At 36.9% G+C, this 25,165-nt stretch overlaps 1 protein-coding gene across 2 annotated transcripts in view; it reads right to left on the bottom strand.

The window, feature by feature from the left end:
• LOC149795667 (steryl-sulfatase-like) overlaps nt 1-25,165 on the bottom strand; it is a 127,062-nt gene that overhangs the window by 22,235 nt on the left and 79,662 nt on the right. Inside the window, exons 1-2 of one of the 2 annotated variants that reach the window (XM_089965508.1) lie at nt 19,367-19,483; nt 18,417-18,712 (exon numbers count right to left, since the gene is read on the bottom strand). In XM_089965508.1, coding sequence (XP_089821634.1) covers nt 18,417-18,693 — 277 coding nt within the window. In that variant the 5' untranslated portion in view covers nt 18,694-18,712; nt 19,367-19,483. Of the gene's footprint in view, nt 1-18,416; nt 18,713-19,366; nt 19,484-25,165 lie in introns of those variants that run through there. The other variant, XM_089965507.1, reaches the window with a different exon arrangement.

Below are 25,165 nucleotides of genomic sequence, written 5' to 3'. Positions count from 1 at the left end.
AGGCAATTCCTTCGAGGAATATTAAAACTAAAACAATAGTAAAAGCTTTGATAAAGCAATTTACTAAATTTGGCCATCCCAAATCTGTCCAGTCTGATGAAGGGTCAAATTTGATGTTTGGAATATTCCAGCTGATTATGCTTGAACTTGACATCCAGAAATTCATGTCAAAAGTGAAATTATGGTTTGTCAGGACTTCAATGAAGAGAACTTTTGAGTCTGTTAATAGAGTTCTGTCTCTCTTGCTCATTCATCAAATTTTCTTCAGATCAGGTTTTACTAAACTATCAAGGTTAAGAAGAGACTGAATGAGTAAAATTATAATTATAGTACTCCTGAGATGCAAATAAATTAATTGAGTACCAGTATGTTGCGGTTAATCATGCAATTAATATAGATGTACCAGTCCCACTCACTGAAGATTTAAGTGAAGGAATGCAATCGGACTCCACTGATTTTGGAGTGACAAATCTTCGGAATTCAAAAATTATGAATAATCTAGACCAGAAACTTTCACATTTGCAACGACAAGTTATTACCTGATTATGAGCACTTGTTTCCAAAATCACCGTCAGCGTCGTGCACACGGTCCCGTCTGAATCAGCTTTTTGGGCTAGCAAACAATTGCACTCTCTGTCAAGCTGCAGAGATCACTGGTGTGTACTGGCTTTTAATAGTATGCGTTGTGAAATTTAGTATTTATACAACATATTTATAAAAGCATTTCTTTGTCACAACGCTCCGGAGTGGTATCGGTCGTGCTAAACTGCGCCACTGAAGATATATTCATAATTAATCCAAAAGATAAAGAGTCAAGAGCGACAAGGTATCACTAGTGTACATATTTTGCATTTAAAACTCAACTGACATCGTAGCGATTGTTATAAATAATTATTCTGAATGGAGATAAAATTGTGCATGCTCGAATCATTCAGATCGCAAGCAGATTATCACGGAACTCACTGCGAAACAAACAAAATACGATTGCAAAATAACCCTGATCGACGCAGTCACGTACACAATATCGGCTGTCTTTGCAACTGTGTCAACCACGCTGGTGTCGCTGGGAGCATATTACATAATAAATTCAGCAACTGGGATCTCAGTCAGCACTGTAATCTCAGCTTTTCCGTGATGAACTTTTGTTTTGTTGCAAGAACATTTTCAAACCGTGCAGTTAAAACACAGCAGGAAGACACTATAAGTATCACAATAGCTAGTAATTTGTACGCGGCTGCCCCAAAGGAGCTTTCAACGGCGCTTTCTGACGGTCAACTGTCCAAAGATGAGTTGTCCTGCATCAGCATTATTTATCATCGCGTGTGCTCATCTATCAATGGAATCGTTGGAAGCATAGAGCAGCTGGACATCACGATTTGATCGTATTATTAAAACCACAACTGCGCCAGCCACCGCGATGGTGTCCTGAAGCACATAAAATCTAGAAATTGAAATTGATTATCCTTTACTCACTCAAACGGCAATGCATTAGAAATCGCGTTCGCAAAATTATGTGTGCAGTACAGTTGGCCATATGTGGAACGCAAACTACTAATGCAATATTGGTACATGAACAAATAACGAGCGCCGCAAAAAAGATATCAGAACCCGATTATCTCATTGACATCGGCACGTCGTCAATCAAATCAATGTTGGGTGTGTCTGAGCAGGTTAACCACCGTCCCGAAACAAACTCCAAAAAGACACGTATTACTTGGCGAGACAAAAAGACCAGTTACAATAGGGACTATTGAAATTGTTGCAAATTCGCAATGACAAATACCACCACTAGTATATACATTTAATTCTGCTCTTTGTGAGCTTGATAAGGTTCTTTGTCCACAGCTGGTTTTTGTTAATACACAAAAGATGCGCTTCAGAGTGTTATTGCGAATAAAAATCGTTAATTATAAAATTGACCACACAACGATAGTTACCCTACAGGTTTTGCATCAAATGCCCATATTATTATAGCTTTAGATTCCTTTAAACACTAGAAAATCGTTTTATTCCTCCGATTGTGGATGTAACATGTACAACGCGTGGTGTTTATGATTCCAACGGATAGGAAGTTATTAAAAGGCAACATGTTTAAAAGACAATGCCCGACATTTTTCTCATTCCTTCGATGTAAGAAACTGGTTATTTAATTGATGGAGGGACAAACGTAATTTGATCTTGAATGTGAGATTCCGGTCGGTGTTAAACTTTTAAACTTTAATATGTTGCTGCAAGAATATATCAGAACGACCAGTACGGAATTTAAACCGGACGGTGCAGCACATGTTTGGTCATCATGACAGTTAGAACCACAACAAGTGGAATCGTTGAAACCATAGAGCTGAGTAGTTAAGAGATATTAAGGAATAACTTGTTTAAAGAGGATCACAATCCTCAGTACCTTTCGATTGATCAGTAACAGGAGAAAAAGAGACCTCATAAGAAACCTAACAAATTGATATGTCAGCCAAAGGAATAGTTTCCATTTCAATTTAATTCTCAAGAGCTCTTTTGCCATGTCTCTAGTTACTATGCAAGCTAATTATAAATCACGGATTTCATTCGCATTAGGATCCACCTTTTAATCCAAACAAAGCTTATCAGTTACAAGTGGATTAACCACAACCTTATCTCCAGCTACGTCATTGCTTAGCAACAAATGAAAACCCTCAACGGGCAATGCAATCGAAGCGGCGGCAGTCACTGGTCCAGAACCTAAGCATGATGACAACTGAACATAGTGGGGAGAAATTTGAATAAAACAACACTCAACTCCATGACCAAGAACAATTTCAGAAAAAGAAGACTTCTCAGACAAAGGCAAAAACTGAAAATTAAAACTTTGAGAAGCTCCTGTGTCCCTTAATATTTTACTAGAAATAGGATTAGCTAAATCACGATTAAGTGATATAAAACCAGTCTTCTTGACTGGTTCATAATTAGCCATAATAAAATCAGACTGGGGTTTGTTTGTTCCCACAAATGTAATGTTTGAGATACATGACCTTGAATGTAGGAAGAGATAAGGATTTCTGATCAGTCTTATCAGACGTTGGCTACTTATTAGTAGTACCAGATTTCAATTTGATAGTACTTGCTTGAGACGAAATTGTTTTCTTACTAACTATCTGCTGAGAAGAAAATGTGCTGACAAACGAAGCTTTGTGAGCCAAGGAATATTCGTCAGCTATACGAACAAAGTTTCCTATATTATCTATCTTGTGTCCATCAAGGTAAATTTGACGTCACTATGGATGTAGTTTTAGAACTCTTCGATTAATATGAGTTGTCTAAGTTTGTCTTAGTCCTTTTCAACCTTATTAAATGTACACCACCTGTCAAATAGTTGTTCTTTTTCCTTAGCAAATTCGACATGGGTTTGGCTATTTTCATTTGTACAATTCCGAAACCTCTGTCGATATTCGTTTGGTGCTAACTCTTAATTCTTTAAGATACTTTCCTTGACCAAAATCATAATCAGCATTTCCTTCAACTGACAGTGAAGTATAAACATTACGATCATTGCCAATAAGAATTTTCTTTAATATCAAAATCCAGTGCTTTCTTGGCCATTTAAAAGTCTGCTATTTTTTTCAAAATGTGCAAAATAATGATCTACATCTTTTTCTGTAAAAAGGATTACTAACCTAATATTCTTTACAACATTAAACTGAAATGTTATGAGCCTTAAACTTGCCATTTCTAATTTTTTAAATTTTAGCTGCATTTCCATCTCTCTTTCTCGTTTTGTATTTGCATTTTCATTTGCATCTCCTAATTTTGCAACTTGATCTACATCTCCTTTGCTTCTTTCTGGATTTGTCCTTCTTCTTCCTGCATTTGCAAAGCCCTTTCTTTTTTTCTGCATTGTTTCTTCCTCTTTTCTGCATTCGTCACTTTTCCTGCATTTGAGTCTCTCTTTCTTTATCCTGCCTTTGCATTTTTAGTTTCATCTCCATCTCTTTTTCTTCTTTTTGAATTTGTTTCTCTTTTTCAGTTTTCAAACACAAGCTTTCCGAATTTCATTTCATTCTTGGATTTAAATTTCTATTCCATATCATCTAGTTTAGAACCAGATTCAAACTTACTAATCAAACCCAAAGAACCTTTGTCCGAAATATTCTTTTCTACTAAGTATTGAACCAAAATATTGTTTTATTTCTTGTTTTAACAAAATACCTTTGCCTTAGACAGATGATATTACCTGGCAATTCGTAACAATTCGTCCATTTTAAGGACTCAAACAAGTTCCTGTCTAGGATTTAAAATAATGTTTTCCACTTGACATTGTGAAAGTTTGTTGGTTTCACTATCAAAAAGCAAAAGATAAGAGACCAAGAAAATTCCTAAACAAAACAATTAATTTTTTTCTGAAATTCGTATCCCGGACGAACCCCCCAATTTTCTGTTACGACTCTATAGTCAACAACTATGTAACAAAAAATAAGCGAAACCAACAAGATTGATAAAAAAAATTATTATCAAAGTTATAAATAAAAAATGTGAGAGAAAAAGTTTTCTCCAAAATTTTCATCGATCATATGTGAAATATCGATATGGAGGATTGTGGAATACCCGGTATGACACCGACGATGTAGCATCTATTGATCTGGTAACATGTAATTCAGCTAGAATTCTCGATATGGAGAATGCGTTTCCCTGTTTGTTCGAGTTGGCCATCCCACACATAATCATATGCGCGTAGCCCGGTGCCAGCTTTTGATTCTAAATGGATTTTCTAAAATTTGTCAGCTTGCTTCTAGCCGCGATGTTCATAGGGTAATCCTGCCATTGTTTGGACCTCACTTTAACTAATCACACGACAAAGAACCAGATAAAAGCAAACGTTTTCTGGGTTCCAATGGTGTTGTTGAGATTTATGCTTGACCGGCATATACTGCCCAGTTGATATTTGGCGATGCTATCATTTGCTATTAACCTCAGAAACAAGTTTGGATGCTGGATACCTGAGCTTGAAACCTGGGCAGGTCCTGGTGAAATCCCGTTTTCGAAAGATATAGCGTTAAAACAAATTGGACATTTTTACCACAAGGCGATATCGAACTGTAAACGTTGATGTCAGACATTAGTTATGGACGAAGCGGAATTGGATTTTATCATTGAAAATACTACGCGCAACAATGTGTATGCGGGGAAAAAGGATGTTTATTTAACAAACGGAGAGCCAGTAGGTGTTATACTAGAATATCCAGTATTGCGATGGTGAATCCCAGCATTACACTCATTTACGGTAATCGATGCTCGAGTATGTAAGTATCAATTTGTTATCGATGATTAATCGATTTCCACAATAATTAGTCCGGATCGAAACTGATTAGTTTTATATTAGAAAACTCGTTTACAATAGCCGATGGCAAAGATCGATAATCTTTCAGGGCTGAAATTGATTAATCGATGTTGTGTTTACTAGCGAACTGATGATAATGTTAACCATAAGTGTCATGATCGTCCAGAAGCAATAATGGTACCGTATGCGATTGCCCCATATGGGTATTGGAGAAGCAAGCTAGAACAAATACGTGTCTAGCAAGTAACCGCAGATTATACCATGGTCGATCAATATTTTCAGAACGATAATATTGCAGCGATATATATCGCGCCGTGAAGTAACGATCCATTTGTGCGACACAAAAAGTTGTTTATCTGAATGGCGCTGGGGGTTCTTTAAAACAACAAGGATATTAAATTGTTCAATGATTCAGTCAACTTTGGGTGTGGACTCGAACGCATAGGCTCACGAAATATATACTCGATAATTAGTTGAATCCGAAACGTATCGTAGTTTCTTTCGCTGCCGCAATAAGACTGGGATCCAGACAGTATGGGCCAGAAATATATACCCTGGGTTAGTAAATGGTATGAAATTTGCACCGTGAGGTTCGAAATGTTATTAGTATTGCTGAAACACCAAAGCGGTCGCGATAATTATGTGCTATGGTTAAGGTCAGCCACACCAATTGCAGGTGATTTTCCTCATGAATGGTTAGCCAAACACGTCGATTACTACGAACAAGTACTAAAGATCATCGGGCTTGTGATGAAGTGCTGTGATGGTTGAAAGTCAAGATGCGGTTAACCTCCGATCACAATTTGATGTGAAGAAATGCGTATTGCTATTCCGGACATTTCGTTGAGTGACTTTATAAAGGAGTGGACGCCTGACGATTTAATCGTTGCATCAGGAAACAGGATCTAGATAAACTTCAGATATAGCTGTTTAAAGTTCACGGAAAGAAATTCCCAAGTATACTTGTTCCACTGCTGTACAAAACTGTAGCTAGTCGCCATCAGAATATCTCAGTGGCGATACAAAGATCTGACGAAAGTCAAATACTAATGCACAACGACGTAGTTCATGTATGTATCAGCAAAACTGTAGGCGCTCTAGCACCAACAGGTATTGCTCAGTGGTGCTGGATGCTCGGATACGCAATCACGATGAATTCGTCACATGGATAGACGATATCAAGTCACACCCGGGTATGGATCTTATTCAGTGGTCAAATTTAACCTATTTGGTTGTATTACGAGTCGAGCGCAACTTGATAGAATAATTTATACTACTAATCGAGCATCTCAAAATTCAGCCTGGAACGATAAAAAAAACAAAAAAACAATAGCATTCAAAAGCGTATCGATGACCAAACACATAAACGCGAGTTTAATCTTGTTCCAGATTACAAATGATTACTGAGATAAGGCACAGACACCACAACTGATTGTGCTCGATGCAACGCCGAAATGTTACGAAAATATTTTTCCAATGATGGACAGGATCGATAATTAGCGTGGTCATATATGAAGCAATTTTGGCCTAAAATGTCTTGGGTGCAACCGTGGTAGAGGGGATGCTAAATTAGTTTTGCAACACCCGACGGGGCGGTAACTGTGCATATTTAGGAATTATCTGTAATTGTTCGCGGACAAATCCACATTGCAAAGCAGTTGAATCCAGTCTGTATATTGCATATTCACCCGTGGATCGTGCACGCTGGAGATTATGTGTGTGTTAGTACTCCAGACGGGATCGGTTGCTTTTTTTACAGCCTTCCTGCTCACCAGGTTCATATAGATACGTTACTATTACGCTCCTGCCCAGCACTGGGTTTGTTCTCTGTGACTAGTTGTTGAACCTGCCCTTTTTTGTTATAATTGCATCGTAGGGTTTCAATGAAATCACTTGTGTGATTTCGTTGTTTAACGTGGCAACAAACACCGGGAAGACTTACCACCCATTCGCGAGAACACTGCTGGACGCTAGCACTCCGCATCAACAGTCATTGAGCAGAATGATGTCCAAACAATCGCTCGGCAAGTGTTCGATTTTGTTTGCTCCATCCGCGATGATACTGTTTAAAGAAATTCTTTGCCGGGATCAACCGTCATCTAGTGTGGCCAAGTCAAGCAACCACGCTGATAAATTCTTGTTAATGCATCTGCAATTTCCGTTGCTATTTTTGTAGATAGCGGTTCTTCTTTTCCTGTATCTGTTTGCAAGGTCAGCTACGGTTAACGCATAACTTGGATGTGTGTGCCTGATTTTGCCGATCGTGTACTGATTCGTGCGGTAAAATTAAAATATCTGCTTGATGAACTGTGTTAGGCGCTTTAACATTAAAACAGATAAAGTTACCACTTGCATGTCGGGCCAACCAATCTGCGACAATTCGTTTATTGACACAAGCTGGACTAGCCGATTTGTCAATCGCTGCTTCACCTTTCCGATACGCACGTGGGATATAATACGTCTACCCCATTAACGCTTATCATCTACCAAAAATTAACGTTTCATCGCCGATGTTATCAACCACCGTGCAAATTTGTTCTCTCAAACTTGCATTTTTCGTCGATTTTAATGCGTGAATCAGATTTACATCGGGGAGGTGTCATTGCAAATCCACATTTTGTAGACAAATTCGTGAAGATAACAACCTTGATTAACTGGAGTTTGGGTTCCAGGACCGCAATAATGATATCCTGATAGATGTTGTTCTTTTCCCTAGGATATTTTGCTCATGGCTTTCCTGGCAATTTTGTGAGCGACTCAGCAATATTGCCATCGCGGTAGACTTGTTAAATTTATAGTTTTGCATACTACGTACACATTTACCTGTAATTACATGTCTGTTATTACGTATGATGTTCGGTATGGTGAGTTAGTTTTAATGACGGGTTTTACGTCGAACATAACATTAACTCGTATCGTTTAAGATAATTTCTATGTCTGACAATTATCCGTGCGGATTCAGGTAAGATTCGGCTGCTGCGAAATCTGATAATGAGATGGACGAAAGGGGATAAACTTGATTTTTGTTGCTCCACCAACAGATGATCAGTAATGTGATGATAGTAAGAATTGTAATAGCTCGACATACGAAAACAACGTTAACCCTGATGACCTGTCGAACGAACGCAGTTCAATTTGTAACACTGAAGCCCTGTTGGTTGATGATCTTAACGGAAATCTTAACAATTTATTATTTCATTCTGGATAAAATCAAACCCCGCAAGAATTTTTTTCATCAGGCAGGCATCGAAATATATATATGTGATATATGTTACAAAACAATACACATAAGTGTCTAAAGTGATGAGAGACAATTATAATTCTTTTGTAGTTTTTAACATGTTACATACACTCACGCTAACAAACATCCATTTAACCTGGTCCTCTGGCGACAAAGACCATAGCCAATTTAGAAATGTCTTTGAACAAGCACTACAGGACATGGATTCATTACGACAAGTCTTGCTGATCCAAGAACACGGTATCGCATCAGTCTTTATAATGTTTTTAAACCTTATCGATAACATAACTCTGTAGTCATAGTGACGTTTTTATGCATACACGATTGTGTATTTCCGGGACTTTTTTACCCCTCTGTAACTGCCGACGCGAAAATGATCCGCATGCCTTCCGTACCGTCCATGCCGTATTTGGATTAAAAAGCCAATTATATTGAAAATGAAATACATGGTTTTACCCTGCTTGTGCAGTTACTAGAGCTACGTAAAAGAGCTCTTGAGAATGATTTTGATCAGGAATTTATTTCTTTAGCTGACACATTTACTGGTCAGGATTTTGATTTGGTCACTTTTGCTCCTGGTATTGATCGATCAAGAACTCACAATAAACCTTGTTTAACTATTCATTCTCTTTATTATAATCAGGGTCACAAAAGACAATCACTCATTGTCGAACAGGAACAATGTCCAGAGATCTCCTGTTTCTTTGAAAGGGTTATAGCGAAACTGAAGTCACACAGGTACCTGCTTGTTACTGTGAGCACAATGTGGTCCTTATGAGAAAATGGCGACCACCTGATCTCCCCTCTGGTAACGAGTGGTCACTGACCTATTATATTGTTTTTCATAATTTGTATAGACAGGACATTCTTTGTCTAGCCCATGAAACGCCCTTTACTTGTCATTTAGGGATCATAAATCTTATCACACGGTCTTAATTCATTTATCTTATCCAAGAATCAAAAGTGATGTTTCTAAATACTGTAAACTTGTCAATTCGTAGGAAAACCCATTCATATGATACATAAGTTTCATCAGCAACCTATTCTTCTTTCTTTTCTCTAACATTTCTGCTTCAGAAGATTCATACTGTAAGGATGCTGTTTCACAGGTGTATAATCTACATTGCCAACGTCATTATAGATTTTACTTGCTCGTGCTTGAAGACAAGTGCTCATGGTCACATGATAGATGTTTAGTGGTTGTAAATGTGAAGGTACATGTATCTGGTCCAGATTAGTTTGTATTTCTAAATTCTGAGGACTGGTTAAATCAGATTCACTCCTTCCAGATATCATTCAATCATTTGCATCCCAACTGTGTGGTACAAGTACAATAAATTGATTGAAGAATTAACTGCGTAATCTCTTCCCAAATGCTCCTTTAACATATCTATATAACAAAGTTGTTTCTGTTTCCATGAATATTAATGACATCATTTAAGTCCTTTACTTTGTTTTCAACAGAAAGGACCCTAGCATTTAGCCCTAAGGACCATAGCATTTAGCCCTAAGGACCATAGCATTTAGCCCTAGGGACCATAGCATTTAGCCCTAGGGACCATAGAATTAGCCCGAAGGACCATATCATTTAGCCCTAAGAGCCATAGCATTTAGCCCTAGGGACCATGTCATTTAGCCCGAATGAGATTTTGAGGTATGGGCAAGAGAGCCAGAGCTTTATCAACAAGTTAAAAACTCCTTTCCTGTGTATTTCTGACATAACTTAATTTCATTTTTGAATGTGTAGAAAGAATATTAGTTCTTGCTACTCCACAGGCCTTTAACAACTTATATTTGAAATCAGAGACATAGTCAAGAAGATTAATAATTTAATCTTCTTTTGAAAGACGTTTCTCTTTAATAATTTAAATGGTCCACTTACAGTGTGTCTAAAAAATGACTTCGCAAGGGCTAAACCTCAATAATTCTGACCTTATCCACTAACAGCAACGACTGAAAAGGAACACCCTCATCCCAACCTTTTCCTTTATCAAATCAATATGAACGAATCAGATTCTTCAAAATTTGATAAAGTCTCTTGAAAGCCCCCTGACTTTCACGGAGATAGACAGAATATTTAAACTGTTGGATGCGCCATTCAATCATAATTTGTTGGACAATTCCACCCAAAAGTATACCCTTGTTCAAACTGTAAAGATTTGGGACGGCCAAAATGTATTATAAGGCTTTGGCAGCGGTTTACTTTTAATATTTCTCAATGGAAATGCTTCTGGAAATTTTGTAAATGAAAACAGACGATAAAATGTACTCAAGATCTTGCGATAAGGTATAGTGACTTCTAACTGATCATCCAGGGGAGTTGTATGGGTCAGATTAAGAAACTCCTATCGATATGACCTCCGATCAACAACTTGCTAGAAAAGTGACAGGGATGTGACTTTGACCTCTTTTCTTTTAATAACTGCAACAGCGACACCTCTGTCTTTATTCGATTACTTATTTTTGAAATTAAGCAATCCGAAATGACGTGTCCTTTCTTTTTACAAAAATTGCAAGTTGGAAGAGAAAAGAATTTCTGATCAGACTTATCAGATGTTTCATTTCTGGAAGTTGTGCTAGACAGAGATTTGTATGCATTCTAACGAGACTGAGATGATTTGTTTACCTAAGGTTGCTGAGAGGAAATCTTTCTGACAAATAAAACTTTGTGGGCCAAGGCATAAGCATCAGCTGTGCAAACAGCATTTTCGAAAGCTTCCACATTTGTCTCATCAGTACTGGTCAAGACATCCCAATTTATGCAATGCTCGAATTCTTTAATTAATATGAACTGTATGAAGTTATCGTACTCATGACCACACTTCTTCGCTGAGCACCACTTATCAAATAGTTGTTATTTTTCCTTTGCAAATTCGAAATGGGTTTGTCCAATTGCATTTTCTAAATTTCCTTAACCTTTGTTAATATGCCTCAGTTACGAGCTCATCACCCTTCATAATATATTTCTTAACCACATCATAATCAGCACTCTGTTGTACTGAGAGTGAAATGTAGATGTCATGAAGTCTGCCAATAAGTATATTTTGTAACAATAAAATCTAATATTATGTTGGTCATTTCAAGTCATCATAAAGTGAAGAAATTATTTATTACGTGTTTTTTTTTCCTAAACGGGGTAATATCCTAATGTTTCTGAAACCCTGTGTAAAGGGGGTGAGCTATTTGCCTGCCGGTTCTAATTCTCTGAATCAAAATTGCAGTTCACTCTTCTCTCTCTCTCTCTCTGCATTTGCTTTACGTTACTTATTGCTCTCTATGCATTTCTATCATTTCTTTCTGAATATGAAACTGTCTTAATTACAATTGCGTCTGGTTTAATTATTTGTAATTGTAACGATTCTAGGTCTGAAACTATGTAACAGAAAAAAGCGAAGCTATCGAGTTCAGTAGAATCAATAAGTTTTCTATATTTCGAAGTTACAAAGTGAACATTTTAAAACAGCATTGTGAATTAAAACCGACATGATCCAAATGTCCTATCACAAGTGAACAAAATTAGATTATCCGAATGAATTTCATAGTCTTCAATGTCAGAATGTACCAGTAGTATTGACTGTCCTGATATACTAGTTGTATTTAATGCAGTAATGTACCACAATGATGCAACCGAGAATGTCTTACAGTTCACAATAATCCAGATATAAAGTCTATATACGTAAATGATCACTTTGTAATTCCCATGAATAATTTAAATAAATAATTACTCTCAAAGTATATCTGAACACGGCTTTAAATGATTCCACAGACCGATCTTAAATCATTGATAAATAATATTGTTACAAGCCAGGGGTATTTGCTTGACCGAGCTGTGTCAAACCCTGGCCCGATTCTCGCTAGAAGTCATAAGTTTACCCCAAATTTCCAAAGACTTCCATACAACATCAGTTGTAAATTAGAAAGCCCTACGTGTCAGTTCTATACATAAATTGTACTCTAATCAATGCAAGACAACAGATCTTACAACCTACTAAATATCTATCAACGGCACATCTGCATGGTTTGTCTTCGTTAGGTTTCCGTACCTCCAGCAGTTCACGCCGTAGAAACTATACAACTATCCCCTAATACAAGGAACTATTTTAACTACGCGACGTTAGCCCAGTAAAACTATGGTTTCCAGGCACATTTCGCCAGTACAGCTGCATCACATTTGCCACCATGGCGACATAAACGGTAACAGCCGAGTCCCTTGTTATATATTCCTTTGTGTAATTTACCGGCTTCATACCATAAATACTGCCATTGCACTCAAACCACCAATGTACACCACTAGATTTTAATAGGGAATATGGTATTCCAAGGTCACTCGTTTGACCTAAATTCACTACTAGTGAACCCTGACATCATGGAAACTCACTAACACTTCACTCCGTGATGTTTGCTCCTAGTCATTGTCTAATTATTTCGGGCTAAGGAATATTTCCATTGCACCGAATTCCAATAATCAGACAAGTAATCACAAAAATCTAAGAATTCCTTAAAACGGGGCGCTATAACTAAATGCGCATACACCAAATTTATTACAATATGTTTACCAAACTTTTACATATTTCATTTGACCTAACAAACAACAGAATCTTCGGAAAAATTAATCATTCTTATGGAAAACCCACAATCTCATAAATAAGGTTAGGTCTGAACTGAAATTCTAGTAAACATTTTGTTTACCAATTGCAATCATGACAATGATAGGTATGCAAAAACTTCATCCACATCCTTCAATCAAGACAAAAGTCAAGCACACAATGTAAATTAAATATACATACAAGTGATGAAAGTGCGTCGATGGGAAACAGGACATGGAACTCATCGAGATCATGTATATTTTGACTCATAGAGTCTTGTAGTGTCATGCGAAGTCGTTTATCACGTACATGATGGCTTTTCACGAGACGCAAACGTCCACTGACTATGACCGCAGTTCTATTGAACGCTGCCGTCGTTGCAAATATGTGGACATCTCGTTGTTGAAGAAATGCATGCACTCACCGCAATCAATTAGCGTTCACGCGCTTGTTGATTTTACATGGTCACTTTGGTACTCTTGACACATATATAACATTCCTGTTAACATTTACGGACGCTCCACAACAGCTATCCGACACGGCATCGACGTGGATCTGACTAATTTTGGAAGAAAGGCCCATCCGATAAAGCTAGCAACCGGTTTGTTGTTGGCGTCGACCCAAACGAACTTGTGATTTTCCAAGATCGAGCTTGAAAAACTGCAAACATCAACATGGACAAGAACGAGGTTATTTAAAAACCGCGCTGTGTGGATGCAAAAGGCCGCTCATGTGCTATCAACCCTACTCTCGCCAATACATGTAGTAACTGTATAGAAATCATCTAAGAAGGGAAAAAACAGAGGGTATAGCAAGTTGTATATTCTTCTATTTTCTGGTACGAATAACATTGTTAGTTCTAAACTTCACGGTACGCGAGTCTGGATCGCTTTTGTTGCAAACTAACGTCTATCAGCAATGTTCAAGAATCTTTAATATATATATGGTACAGTTACTATTAGTGGCCGGAGAGGAAAATCAGTTTGAACCATCCTTGGCATTTGTTTTTACGATTTGTTATTACACATATATGTGATGGTTTCTGAACAGCCACGCGATGACCATGATGCGGGATTACAGATGAGGTATTGGATCGGCTGACAGTGGATGCTTGTGTACCACTTCTCGACCAACATCTGCGTGAGATCGGGGAACCAAATAAAAATTGATGCTTGGTGTGTTAATATCTATCTGAACCCAGCTTGGAATTATTACCTTAGCACGCGAAGGAGGTCCGGTTGCAGACTACCTTGCTAGGTGTGAAAAACCCCAGGGATTGTTTGTGCAAGAATATAGTAGAATTCACCAATAAACTCACTTCGGTTGCATTAAACGTCAGTTATATCGAACCAGCATTGACTTAACCAGGATAGGAAGACTTCTACTGAGTTCCACCAGTCTGATTAAATCAGATCTCCGCTGTCCTACGTGAAGATCTAACGACGACCGCTTAAGGGTCATGTTCTGGTGACCTTTGAATTAACCAATGGAAATCCAGCTTTCATTCATGCTCTTCATCTGCTCTGTCTCCACATGTGAAGATATAAGACTTCGCCTGTTTGGTTGATAAAATTAACGATTATGGTAATAACATCGGTTACCAGAACATAACCCCTAAGCGGTCGCTGTCAGATCTGTATGTATAACAGCGGGATTTAATTTTAATCAGATTGGATTTTCACACAAAACGCATTTGTCCGTGTGACATTTCTTCGGCAAAAATGAGACGAACTGGAGACACAGCTAAAGCGTAATCCATGTGTTTTAGGTAAATGTCGTGGCAAGTCCCCGGAACGTAAAATTGACGCGAACAAAAATATTATCAAGGAAAGTATTTTCAGTGATTGCATACAGTTGGACAATTAAAGACAGGTGTTGGTATTTAGCTTGTCAAGTAAATATACCCCACGCTGACAATGTTGATAGAAGAATTGTGGTGATACCTCAATAGTTATAGACACGAAAAAAATAATTGAAGCAGAACAAAAGTTGACCTATGATATCACCAAGAAACCCGTTTAATTAGCTAAACACAAACAAGCGTGTTATTTTGGATGCCGAGCAGCAGCGTTGTCTTGGGTCCTGCTGAAGTTGTTACTACGGCAACTATCAAAGGCACACCAATCGGATTTTTTGTCGGAGTCATATCATTAGTAACCGGTGTCACTGGCGGTACCTGAATACAATTTCATTACACTCGCTAATGCGTATCTGTTTGGAAATTGTCGCGGCCGCCCAAAGTAGTCTCAGCAAAACTACCACGCTCTGCTATGTGGCCATTGAAGATGAAACGGCTACTATGGCGGAGTTTCCGACAGTGCTGGTCGAAATGGAATGACGACTCAGCGCACTGATAAAGTCATCTGGCAAACTCCGGCGGAGTAATTTCCTTTTGAAACGTTAAAAAAGTATACAAAATGCCAATAAAACAAGCAGACCTTCCAACATAGATTAGTGCGGAAATACAAAAGCTGCAAGGTACTTTTCTGCAAAAGACGCCCAAGAATTATATGGAATCAGCAAAACCAAACTATAGCAAAGCCCGGATGTAAAAACATCTGGTATCGACTAAAAATGACACACGGTTCATAACTGAAATTATTCAGTAGCGCTGCTTGCATTCGATTATGTGGCAGAAACAAGCAATATCAAACACGGAGGAGAATCTTTTAGCGCCATTAAATAAACTTGTAATGTTTGCATCTGTGTCAGCATGGTCATAAACCTAGTGGAATATTGTACAGAAAAGACGGATGATAGACATGGTAAAATAAATTCGAGTAAAAAATTAAGTTTCAGTAGAATAATATCATGATGGGTGTGTATAAGACAGCACAGTAATCCCTGGTGCTGGATTCTACGAAGACGTATGCCGTTTTGAGAAGCGAAAGTTCCATGCGGATGTAGTTATATGTTAAAAAAAAAAAAAAAAAAAAAAAAATCCCCATTTGTTAAACGTTATGGGGAACTAAAAGGAAGTTCTGGACTATAGGTCGTGACAGGTAAGTGTGGATTCAATAGCCAATTATGATAATAGTCGCTCTATAAATAGTGTATATGCATTTTTGAAGAATGTAGGAAATATCTAATGTACAGTTCGAGAATGTGGCAGATGCCAAGTATGTGTTACCTGTTAAATACGGTGTATTTTTTTATTTAATTCGCATAGATTGTAACCGGTCCTCATATAATAGTTAAAATCTGTTATAGCGACATGAGGTGAATAATTGTAATGGATGGGGAACACACACGTGCAAAAACTATTGTGTTCATAGGGATTTTGATTTATGTGGACTGACCAAAGTATTGATGATATAAATTTTTACCTTAAGATATTTTGACAAAGAGTTTGAAACTTAAGACGCAAATAGGGCATCGGGTTGAACACAAGAAGTTACAGATATTTTAAATCTTTGTCAATCCTGAAATGTTTTATCTACTGGATGATTTCAGTTCTTACTTTAGATGTGCCAGTCATAAATCAGCGATAGAGACAGGTTGACAGGTTGGCATCATGATTTTGATGCATCGTATAGAACGTTCCGATACTGTGAATGGTTGAAGAACTGCAGAAGGTTAACGTAATTTTCTCTCACTATATAATAATAAAAAGGTCTTTCAAAAATTATTTTAATCTTACGCCCGATGTTAATCCTAGACACAAGACCAGTTTAGATAGTTTTCCTTGCCATGCCATCAAACAATGAGAAAGTTTATGTTATGAAATCTACAGTGTTATGTATAATTAATTTTGCATTGTTTGCTAGTTGTTTTTTTTTGTATTCATGATATGATATGTATTTTGGACTTGACCTTGTCCAAAATCACGTTCAGTTTCTACCTGACCTGAGTCATTGATTTTGATTTCGTAAATAACATGTTTATCTCAGTCTGAGTCCAGAACAATGGAAATTCCCCATGAAATGCCGGGTCTACCTGCTGTTTGCCACATTTTTTATTATAATTTTAGTAATAGACCATATAATTATGAATAATATTAATAATTTATCTTGTAAACATTTACAACCTTCCAGAATTTAATGTTCCATTAGGAAATATTATTTTTTAGAAGATGCTAATTGTGACCTCAGGTCAAGTAGAGGAATATATAATCCTGTTCATCTAGAAATTATTCATTCGTGCTTTAAGATCTGTGAATAATCAGTTGTATTATTGGTGTGACCAGTATTTCATTGGGATGAGATTTATTTATTCAAATTATTCAATTCAAGTTATTCTTTTCATTGAACAATAAAGTGTTCAAAAATAAGATTTTTCTAAATAGAGACTCGGATTTATAGTTAAATCCAAAATAGGATATATTCTTAGATAGTATTATTGTGATTCAACAAACGACTGTTGGCACATTGATAAGACACAGTAGATCACAGGCACATCAACACTTCCAGCGTTGGATTTATTTGGGAATACCACTAAAGTTTATTCAGAACTTTCATCATTAGGGTTTGTGTTAGAAATTCTAGGATTATTTGGAATTTTATTCGCAATGCTATACGTTCCTCTTATATTTTTCACTTTGTATTCTAGGGAAAATATATAATTTGTTGAATTTTACAAAACTTGTTGGTCTTTGCTCTTTTCTATTATTTAGTTTAAGTCCATAGAGTTGTAATAATATAATTTTCCAAGTGAGCTCCAATAGTTTTGAACGTCCTGATAATGATGGAATCCAAGATGTCATTAAATAAATTAAGACTGGTATCAGCAATACACCTGCAAACTCTGATCATGGATTCCCACAGACAAAATGAAGTATGAGTCTATCAAAACCCTGTTTTTACACATTTCACCCGAGCAAGATGTGAATCATTCCAACAAAAATTTCCAATCTAATTTTAACAAGAGAGCGGATAGTGTTCTGAACTCAAATGTTATGCAAATATTTTTGTTTGCAACTTAGATTCATGGAAATAGTTAAGCACACAGTTAAATATGTTTGTGTGTGTGTGTGTGTGTGTGTGTGTGTGTGTGTGACTGACTACACCACATGGGTACTCCATCACAGACATGGTTTAATAGAAGTGGTGTGGAATATATGCAAAAGGCAAGTTCAAGGTAAAATAGGGGCGATAACTCTTATCTAAATTGAATTTGACTAAGCGTTGATATAAAGCCCTACACAAAATGTGTAGCCCATCTATTACGTCATTCAAAGTCCTTTTTGAAAGAAATGAAATATATGATGGACGGACGGACGGACATGGATGACGCTATAGCCGACTACATAGATATGGAAAGGGCATACAAATATCTAACTGACCTGATCGAATACCATAACGGCCGGTCATTAAAGCTGCTCTGCTGGGTGTACACACACTGGCCGTCGTCAGATGGTGCGTCATTTTTGCCCCTTCTTGCGCAAGTTTATCGATATTAGGAGTTCTCAGTGTTGTGTTTCCATAGCAACCGATATCACCATATCCAAGATCATCAGCAATCAATAGCACAATGTTGGGTCGAGGAGCATTATCAGCGCACCGGATGTGACGTAAACACGAAGTAATTAGTATAATTATCACGTGGGAAATATGGGTCATCTTTGTCGGTATTACAGCTCTGAAAAGAAATAAACAATTGATTTTTTTTTTCTTTGTAACCGGTACATTGATACAGGCTCGGCCCTAGGGCAAGGCGAACGTGGCCCCCGTGCTTTCAGGAAACCAACTCCGCAATGCAATGTTTTTGCTTGGAGCCCCACGCTCATCGCTTGCTGCTTTGGGCCCCACACATCCTAGGGCCGAGCCTGCATAGATAAGTAAGGTTGATGACGGCTGTAGCATGCTAAAACAAACAACAGAGGAGCAGATTCATGTACTCAACAAGGGCATCATATTGATAGGATCACAAACCAAACCGTGGACTGTAAACTCATGCATAGGTTACTCTTTTATTTGAGGATCCTATCACGAAATGCCGATGATTGCCCTTTTGCTTTTCAAGTCATGAACCACGTTGCTTTTCGAAGAATATACGAATCGACACTTTGACCACACTTATAACCAAGCTTGCTCTTTGCGCTGAGATGAGCGTCAGTAGTCAGAAATAGAATATTAGGTGCATTGTGTAGAAAGCTTACGTCAGTTAGTTACGGTGATATGATACTTAATTCTTGCATATCGTGTACATCTATATTTCTCATAGGCATTGTAATGAACGGTTATCCATTATGACCTCTGAATTATTGCTCAGAAACATAACTCGTATACTTACCAACTCGTAACTCGTATACTTTCCAACACGTCTGTTTGCAAAATAAATCTGAGTTTGAACATGAATCGAATATACAAAATAAGCATACACAATTTTTCCCTATATGTTGTAAACGTCTGTGTCCTATGGACCAGGGCGTACATCTAAGAAAGCTATCTCCTTATCCGGCTACGTTATATTTGGGTCCATACAAAGCTAAAGCCTTATCAAATCGTTATTAAAATATATTTCCATATATCTAAGTAGTAATGCGTTTCGCGCATTATCTAATTCTAAGGGATTCAATAACTCCATACACCTCGTTGCTTGGTTGGTTTTGAAAAGCACTTTTAAAACATGTTTGAGATTATCAAGTCGGTTGGATAGCCAAGTTTCTTTATCAATGACACATTCGGGCAGCCGATAAGAATTAACATGTGTGTCTAATTCAGAATATATATATTTATTTTATGCTAAGCAGTGAATTACTTGATTTTCTAATTAAAATAGTATTGATATTTCACTGTAGTGAAGAAATATTGTTATTTTTTCACTACAGGAACTACTTATTTCCCTTTGATTTTCTGTTTTAATAAAAAAAAAAAAAGGAAACAATTATACATTGATGAATTACTTGTGGTTGTTTTCTTATTAATAATCAGGGCCGGCACTACCATATAGGCAAACATGGCAGCCGCCTAGGGCGCTGATTTCAGGGGGAGCAGCATTTTTTTTATTTTTTATTGTTTATAAATTTTGAAATTGATGTTTTCCGGGGGGGGGGGGGCGCCAGATAGTCTGCTCGGGTCTGGCGCCGGCCCCGTTAATAATCTATGTATGTTATCCTTGAAACTTGTAGTTTGTTTTTCTGGAAATATCAGTTATTTTTTATCAATCTGAGGTGGAACTAATTTTGTGCGCAGATACACACAGCACAGCATAACATGTACGGTAAACAGCTGACATTACCGTAAAAAAATCTGCTAATTCACTGTCACAAACTTTAGGTAGCCAACGTACGTGAGCATAAAATAAAACGAATATTTGCTTGAAACGAGTGAATAACGGATACATTTCATCTCGTGGGTGAAAAACTCTAGTACTGAGTTTTCCATCCACTCGATGAAATATATCCGGTATTCATTCGTTTCAAGCAAAAATCCTCTACATATATTGACTTTCTTGAATATATATATATATATATATATATATATATATATATATATATATATATATATATATATATATATATATATATATATCAGACGAGTCGTCTCAGTCAATGTGTCCACGCGCTCAGAACTACTTTTAAAAAAAGAAACCATTGTTGTCTTCTGCTAAGCAGCAGGGACGGCGAACCCTACAACTTATAGGAGGTTCCAAAAGTCGAAATATACCTTCCAAGAAAAAGGATTTAAAATATGAAAAATAATATTGACTACGAAAAATATTTTTAGTTAGAAAAAAAAATCATTTATTACGTTTCGATTTAAAAAGAAATGAACCCAAGTCGTTGTCGTCGCGTCCCTGCTGCTCTGAATTAGAACATTTTATCTAACCCGATTCGATACCGTGTTCTAGGATCATGTAAATTTATCGTTACAAATCCGTGCGGGTTTATTTTAGCATGACTAAAGAATTTTTTTAATTTATTTATATCCATATCCCCACTGCACCAGGTTTGATGAATATTTTTCAGTGTATGAGTATCTACTCCGTTGAAGACGGCTAGGATATTAAAGTTATCCCTGATTACTTCAGGCATTTGTGTATATCGCTGGGTAACCTAAATGATATCCGTGTTTTTGTGTCTGCCTCTGGAAACTATCCTGGCAGGATTTGATTGTTTATCCAGCATGACATCATCATACACGACTAAATTGTTTATTGACCCATCAATATCATCGATGCTCGGTGCTTCATTAATATCCGTAATAAATTCCACTACATCTTCTCCATCTTCACTTACCAATTTTGCACTTTCATAAAAATCTTTTATTATTTCATAACAACGTTGATCGTCCACAGATGGTGTTACCAAATATCATTTATCCCATTTCATCCATTTCATGATTAAATTAAGTGGCAACTGTGTCTTACCACTCCCAGATGGACCAATGATAATCGTACGAACAGAATTTGGGAGCGCTGCGTGATGCTTAATTGGTTCTCGTCGTTTTGTATCAGAAAAGTCAGTGATTTCCATTAGAAATTATATATAAAAATAATATGGATTTATATTGTGTGAAATGTAAGACTCGCACACCGACAAGTGATCTAACAACTATTACAACAAAAAATAAAAAATCTGCGGTTACGGGTAAGTGTGAGCGATGCGGTACAAAAAAATTTTAATTTATTTCCACTGGCAAGTCAGGTGAAAAACCAAAACCTAAACCAAAACCAAAGTCAAAACCAAAACCAAAATCAAAACCAAAGTCGAGTAAAAAAAAAAGCAACACGGAGGTGATATTGCCGCAAAAATTAACAAAAATACCCGGGACTCCGTGGGCTAAATATCCAGGAGAAAAACATCTTCCAGGATATAGTTAATGCGGTCCTGGAACCCGACTTGATATCCGACTTGATGACCAGGATCAACCCAAACCAGGTGAATATCCGATAAATGCTATTGATAAAGCGTGTCATGCGCATGATGTAGCTTATAAAAGTAAAAATTTACAAGATAGACATCTAGCAGATGTGAAATTAATTCACGCGTTAAATTCCATTACTAATAAATCACTCAAGGAAAAATTAGCTAGCTGGTTAATAAAATCTGCGATGAAAGGTAAATTAGCGCTAGGTGCTGGTATATAATGGAGTCAATTTATTATTCCCCAAAAGGATATTGGAGAGGTAGTGCAGCAATTAGTAAACTCGCTGAAGCAGCAAAAGTTACGCGAGTTACTGCTAAAAATTAGTTATCTAAACAGGCAATATGGCAAATTTATCTACCACCGCCTAAACAAATTTATTTTGCGCATTTTAATGTAAGTGTACCAAATGAAGTTCACCAAGCTGATATATTATTTCTGCCACACGATGCTATTAAAATTCGAAGACGTCAAAACACATACAAGTACGCGTTAACTGTAGTTGATGTTGCAAGTAGATACAAAGATGCTGAGCCTTTAACGACTAAAACAGCATCTGAAGTAGCCAGTGCTTTTGAACGAATTTATCAACGAGGACCTCTACGATGGCCAAATCTATTACAAGTTGATCCTGGCAAAGAATTTCAGGGTGTAGTATCATCACTGATGAAACAACATAATACCAAAATCAGACGAGGGCATACTGAAATTTATCGTGATCAGGCAATTGTTGAGCGATTTAATCGAACACTTGCTGAGCGGTTATTTGGATATCAATATGCGAAGGAATTTATTCAAGATAAAAGATCTCGCGAATGGGTTGCAAGATTACCAAATGTGATAGCTGCATTAAATAATGAAATTACTCGAACAACCAACATGAAACCTATTAATGCAATTACTAAAAAACATATACCTGTACGACGTGATTTTACAACACAACCAATACTGGGTGATGTTACTGTGAGATATTTATATGAACCAGGTGAACTTGAAAAAGGTAAAAAAAAGAGCGACTGACCCTATCTGGAGTGTTACCACACACAATATAGCTAATATAACTAGATCTCCTGGTAGACCAGCCATCTACAGGTTGGATTCAACTGCTCCTCAACGTGGATTTACACGTGAACAGTTACAAGTAATTCCCGAGGATACACAATTACCGCCTAAATCACTTTACTAGCAACCCGACGTCGATTATACTCAAGACAGGTCAGTATCACATTTTCTCGTGTATGACCAAGACGATTATCTTTTCTATCTACGGTGAATTGTCTTGAATGTTTATCCGAATACTGCCATAGCATTATACAATTACAACTCGCACGGTGATTATTCTGCTGTTGTTTTAACGCGTTAATAAATTCAACATCAAGGTCAAATTTTCTATTATTTTTTTTTGTCACTCTGTTTGTAACCAGTTAATTTTTTTTCTGATGATATCACTGTTATTTTCATTATTAATTTCATCAGCTATTGACTCTTCCAAGACAATCCTTCGCAGCTGAGATATTCTTCTGACTCTGGATACAGCCAAATAAACTAAATTTGACCACTCGATACGATCATCCACAATCCAAACAACTGTATCAGAGATAGTTAGTCCTTGAGAGGAATGAATCGTCATTGCGTATCCTAGCGTCCACGGGGATTTGTTCATTTTTAATGCATCTTCAACAACATTAACATCCACTGTAACAATATCATTTAATACTAAATTCTGTTTCTCGGTTTGTCCTGGTATATCAATGTCAATATTTTGTAACCGCGTATCAGCTGGTCTATAACACAATGGCACTGGCAGTGTTGGGAATTTTTCTTTATGTAATTGAAATAACAGTCGTTGAAGTGTGTCTCTGACTATCTTTCTACTTGCCACTATCAAATCGTTTGGTTTCCATGTTTTCCAAAAATCGTTCAAAGAGGTTTCTGAAATCACCTCGCGCATAATTTCACACTGAGTTTTATTTGGTTGTAGTCTGATTAATGTTTTAAATTCTTTTAAATCTGCATCAAGAGATCTATATCATGAGTTACTACTTCGTAATAATCCACAAAATTCTTTAACCAATCATGTGGAAATGGTCCAACAAACGGAGGTGGTTGACCGTGATCACCGCACATAATCACAGCAGTATTTTTTGTTAATAACCAGTCGAGAAATATTTGTAATGTTTCTAACGGTACTGTACATATTTCATCCCAGATAATAATTTTTGGAATATATTTCTCTCCCATTCGATCTGGAGTCCACATGCCACCGCTGTATTTGGAAAAGCTATGATACGTATTAGAATTAACTCCTCGTTGTTTCATTTCCCTAGCAAGTCTGTGTGTTGGTGTTAGCACAATCATATCTGAAGATTTTCCACGAAATAATTCGATTACTCGAGTGGTCTTACCAGACCCTCCCGCTCCGTTTAAATAAACAGTTTTATGTCTGGATACGGGATCATATGCAGATGGTGCACTCGACATTTCTGATAATTCTGATTTATAATAACTATCTTTAATCTCGACATCTGCGGATTCACAATAATCGTGTAACATTTCTTTTTTTATTCTCCATGAACTCCATGATTCATCATTGCTTATGAAATGAACTAGTAATTCTGAATGTTTTTTATCGATATAAAATGAATCGGTAGCGACTCTAACTGCAGTATCAGGAAATTTATTTATCATCGATAATAAATTTATAGAAACATAAGAGAGCATCGAAGATCTTAAATGAGTATACTGAGGGGATTCTCCTTCGATATAACTAACAATAGTACCCAATTTTGTTCCGTCAGATAAGTAAGCATCTTCCCGATTACAAAGTATATCTCTCGCAGTGGTGTCAGCAATTATAAAATCCAATTCAGCCTCATTCATAATCAACCGTGAATGATGTTGTTTATGATCATATGCACCACCTTGAGTAAATTTGCCGATTATTCTTCTCCCGAGATCTTTTGCGGCTTTTTCACTTTGGTTAAGTTTAAATTTAAGAATATCAACCATAACATCCTCAGATAAATCTGGATACTCCTGTCTACAGTCTTCGAGACTGATACGCTCCGGTGTTGGTAACCAAAAACTGAAGTTTGTTTTCTGTATGATACAATTGCTTCACTGACCGTTAACGGTATCAGTATTTTACTGTCAAGCATATATCGTAATAACACTATTGGTGCCCAACGTTTCTCCGAAAAATGTCTGCCAAACCAAACATAAC

This window comes from Sinohyriopsis cumingii, chromosome 7 (assembly GCF_028554795.1).
Source record: "Sinohyriopsis cumingii isolate HCF-2022 chromosome 7, ASM2855479v2, whole genome shotgun sequence".
Taxonomy (NCBI): Eukaryota; Metazoa; Mollusca; class Bivalvia; order Unionida; family Unionidae; genus Sinohyriopsis; species Sinohyriopsis cumingii.
This window is presented reverse-complemented; position numbering and strand designations above follow the sequence as displayed.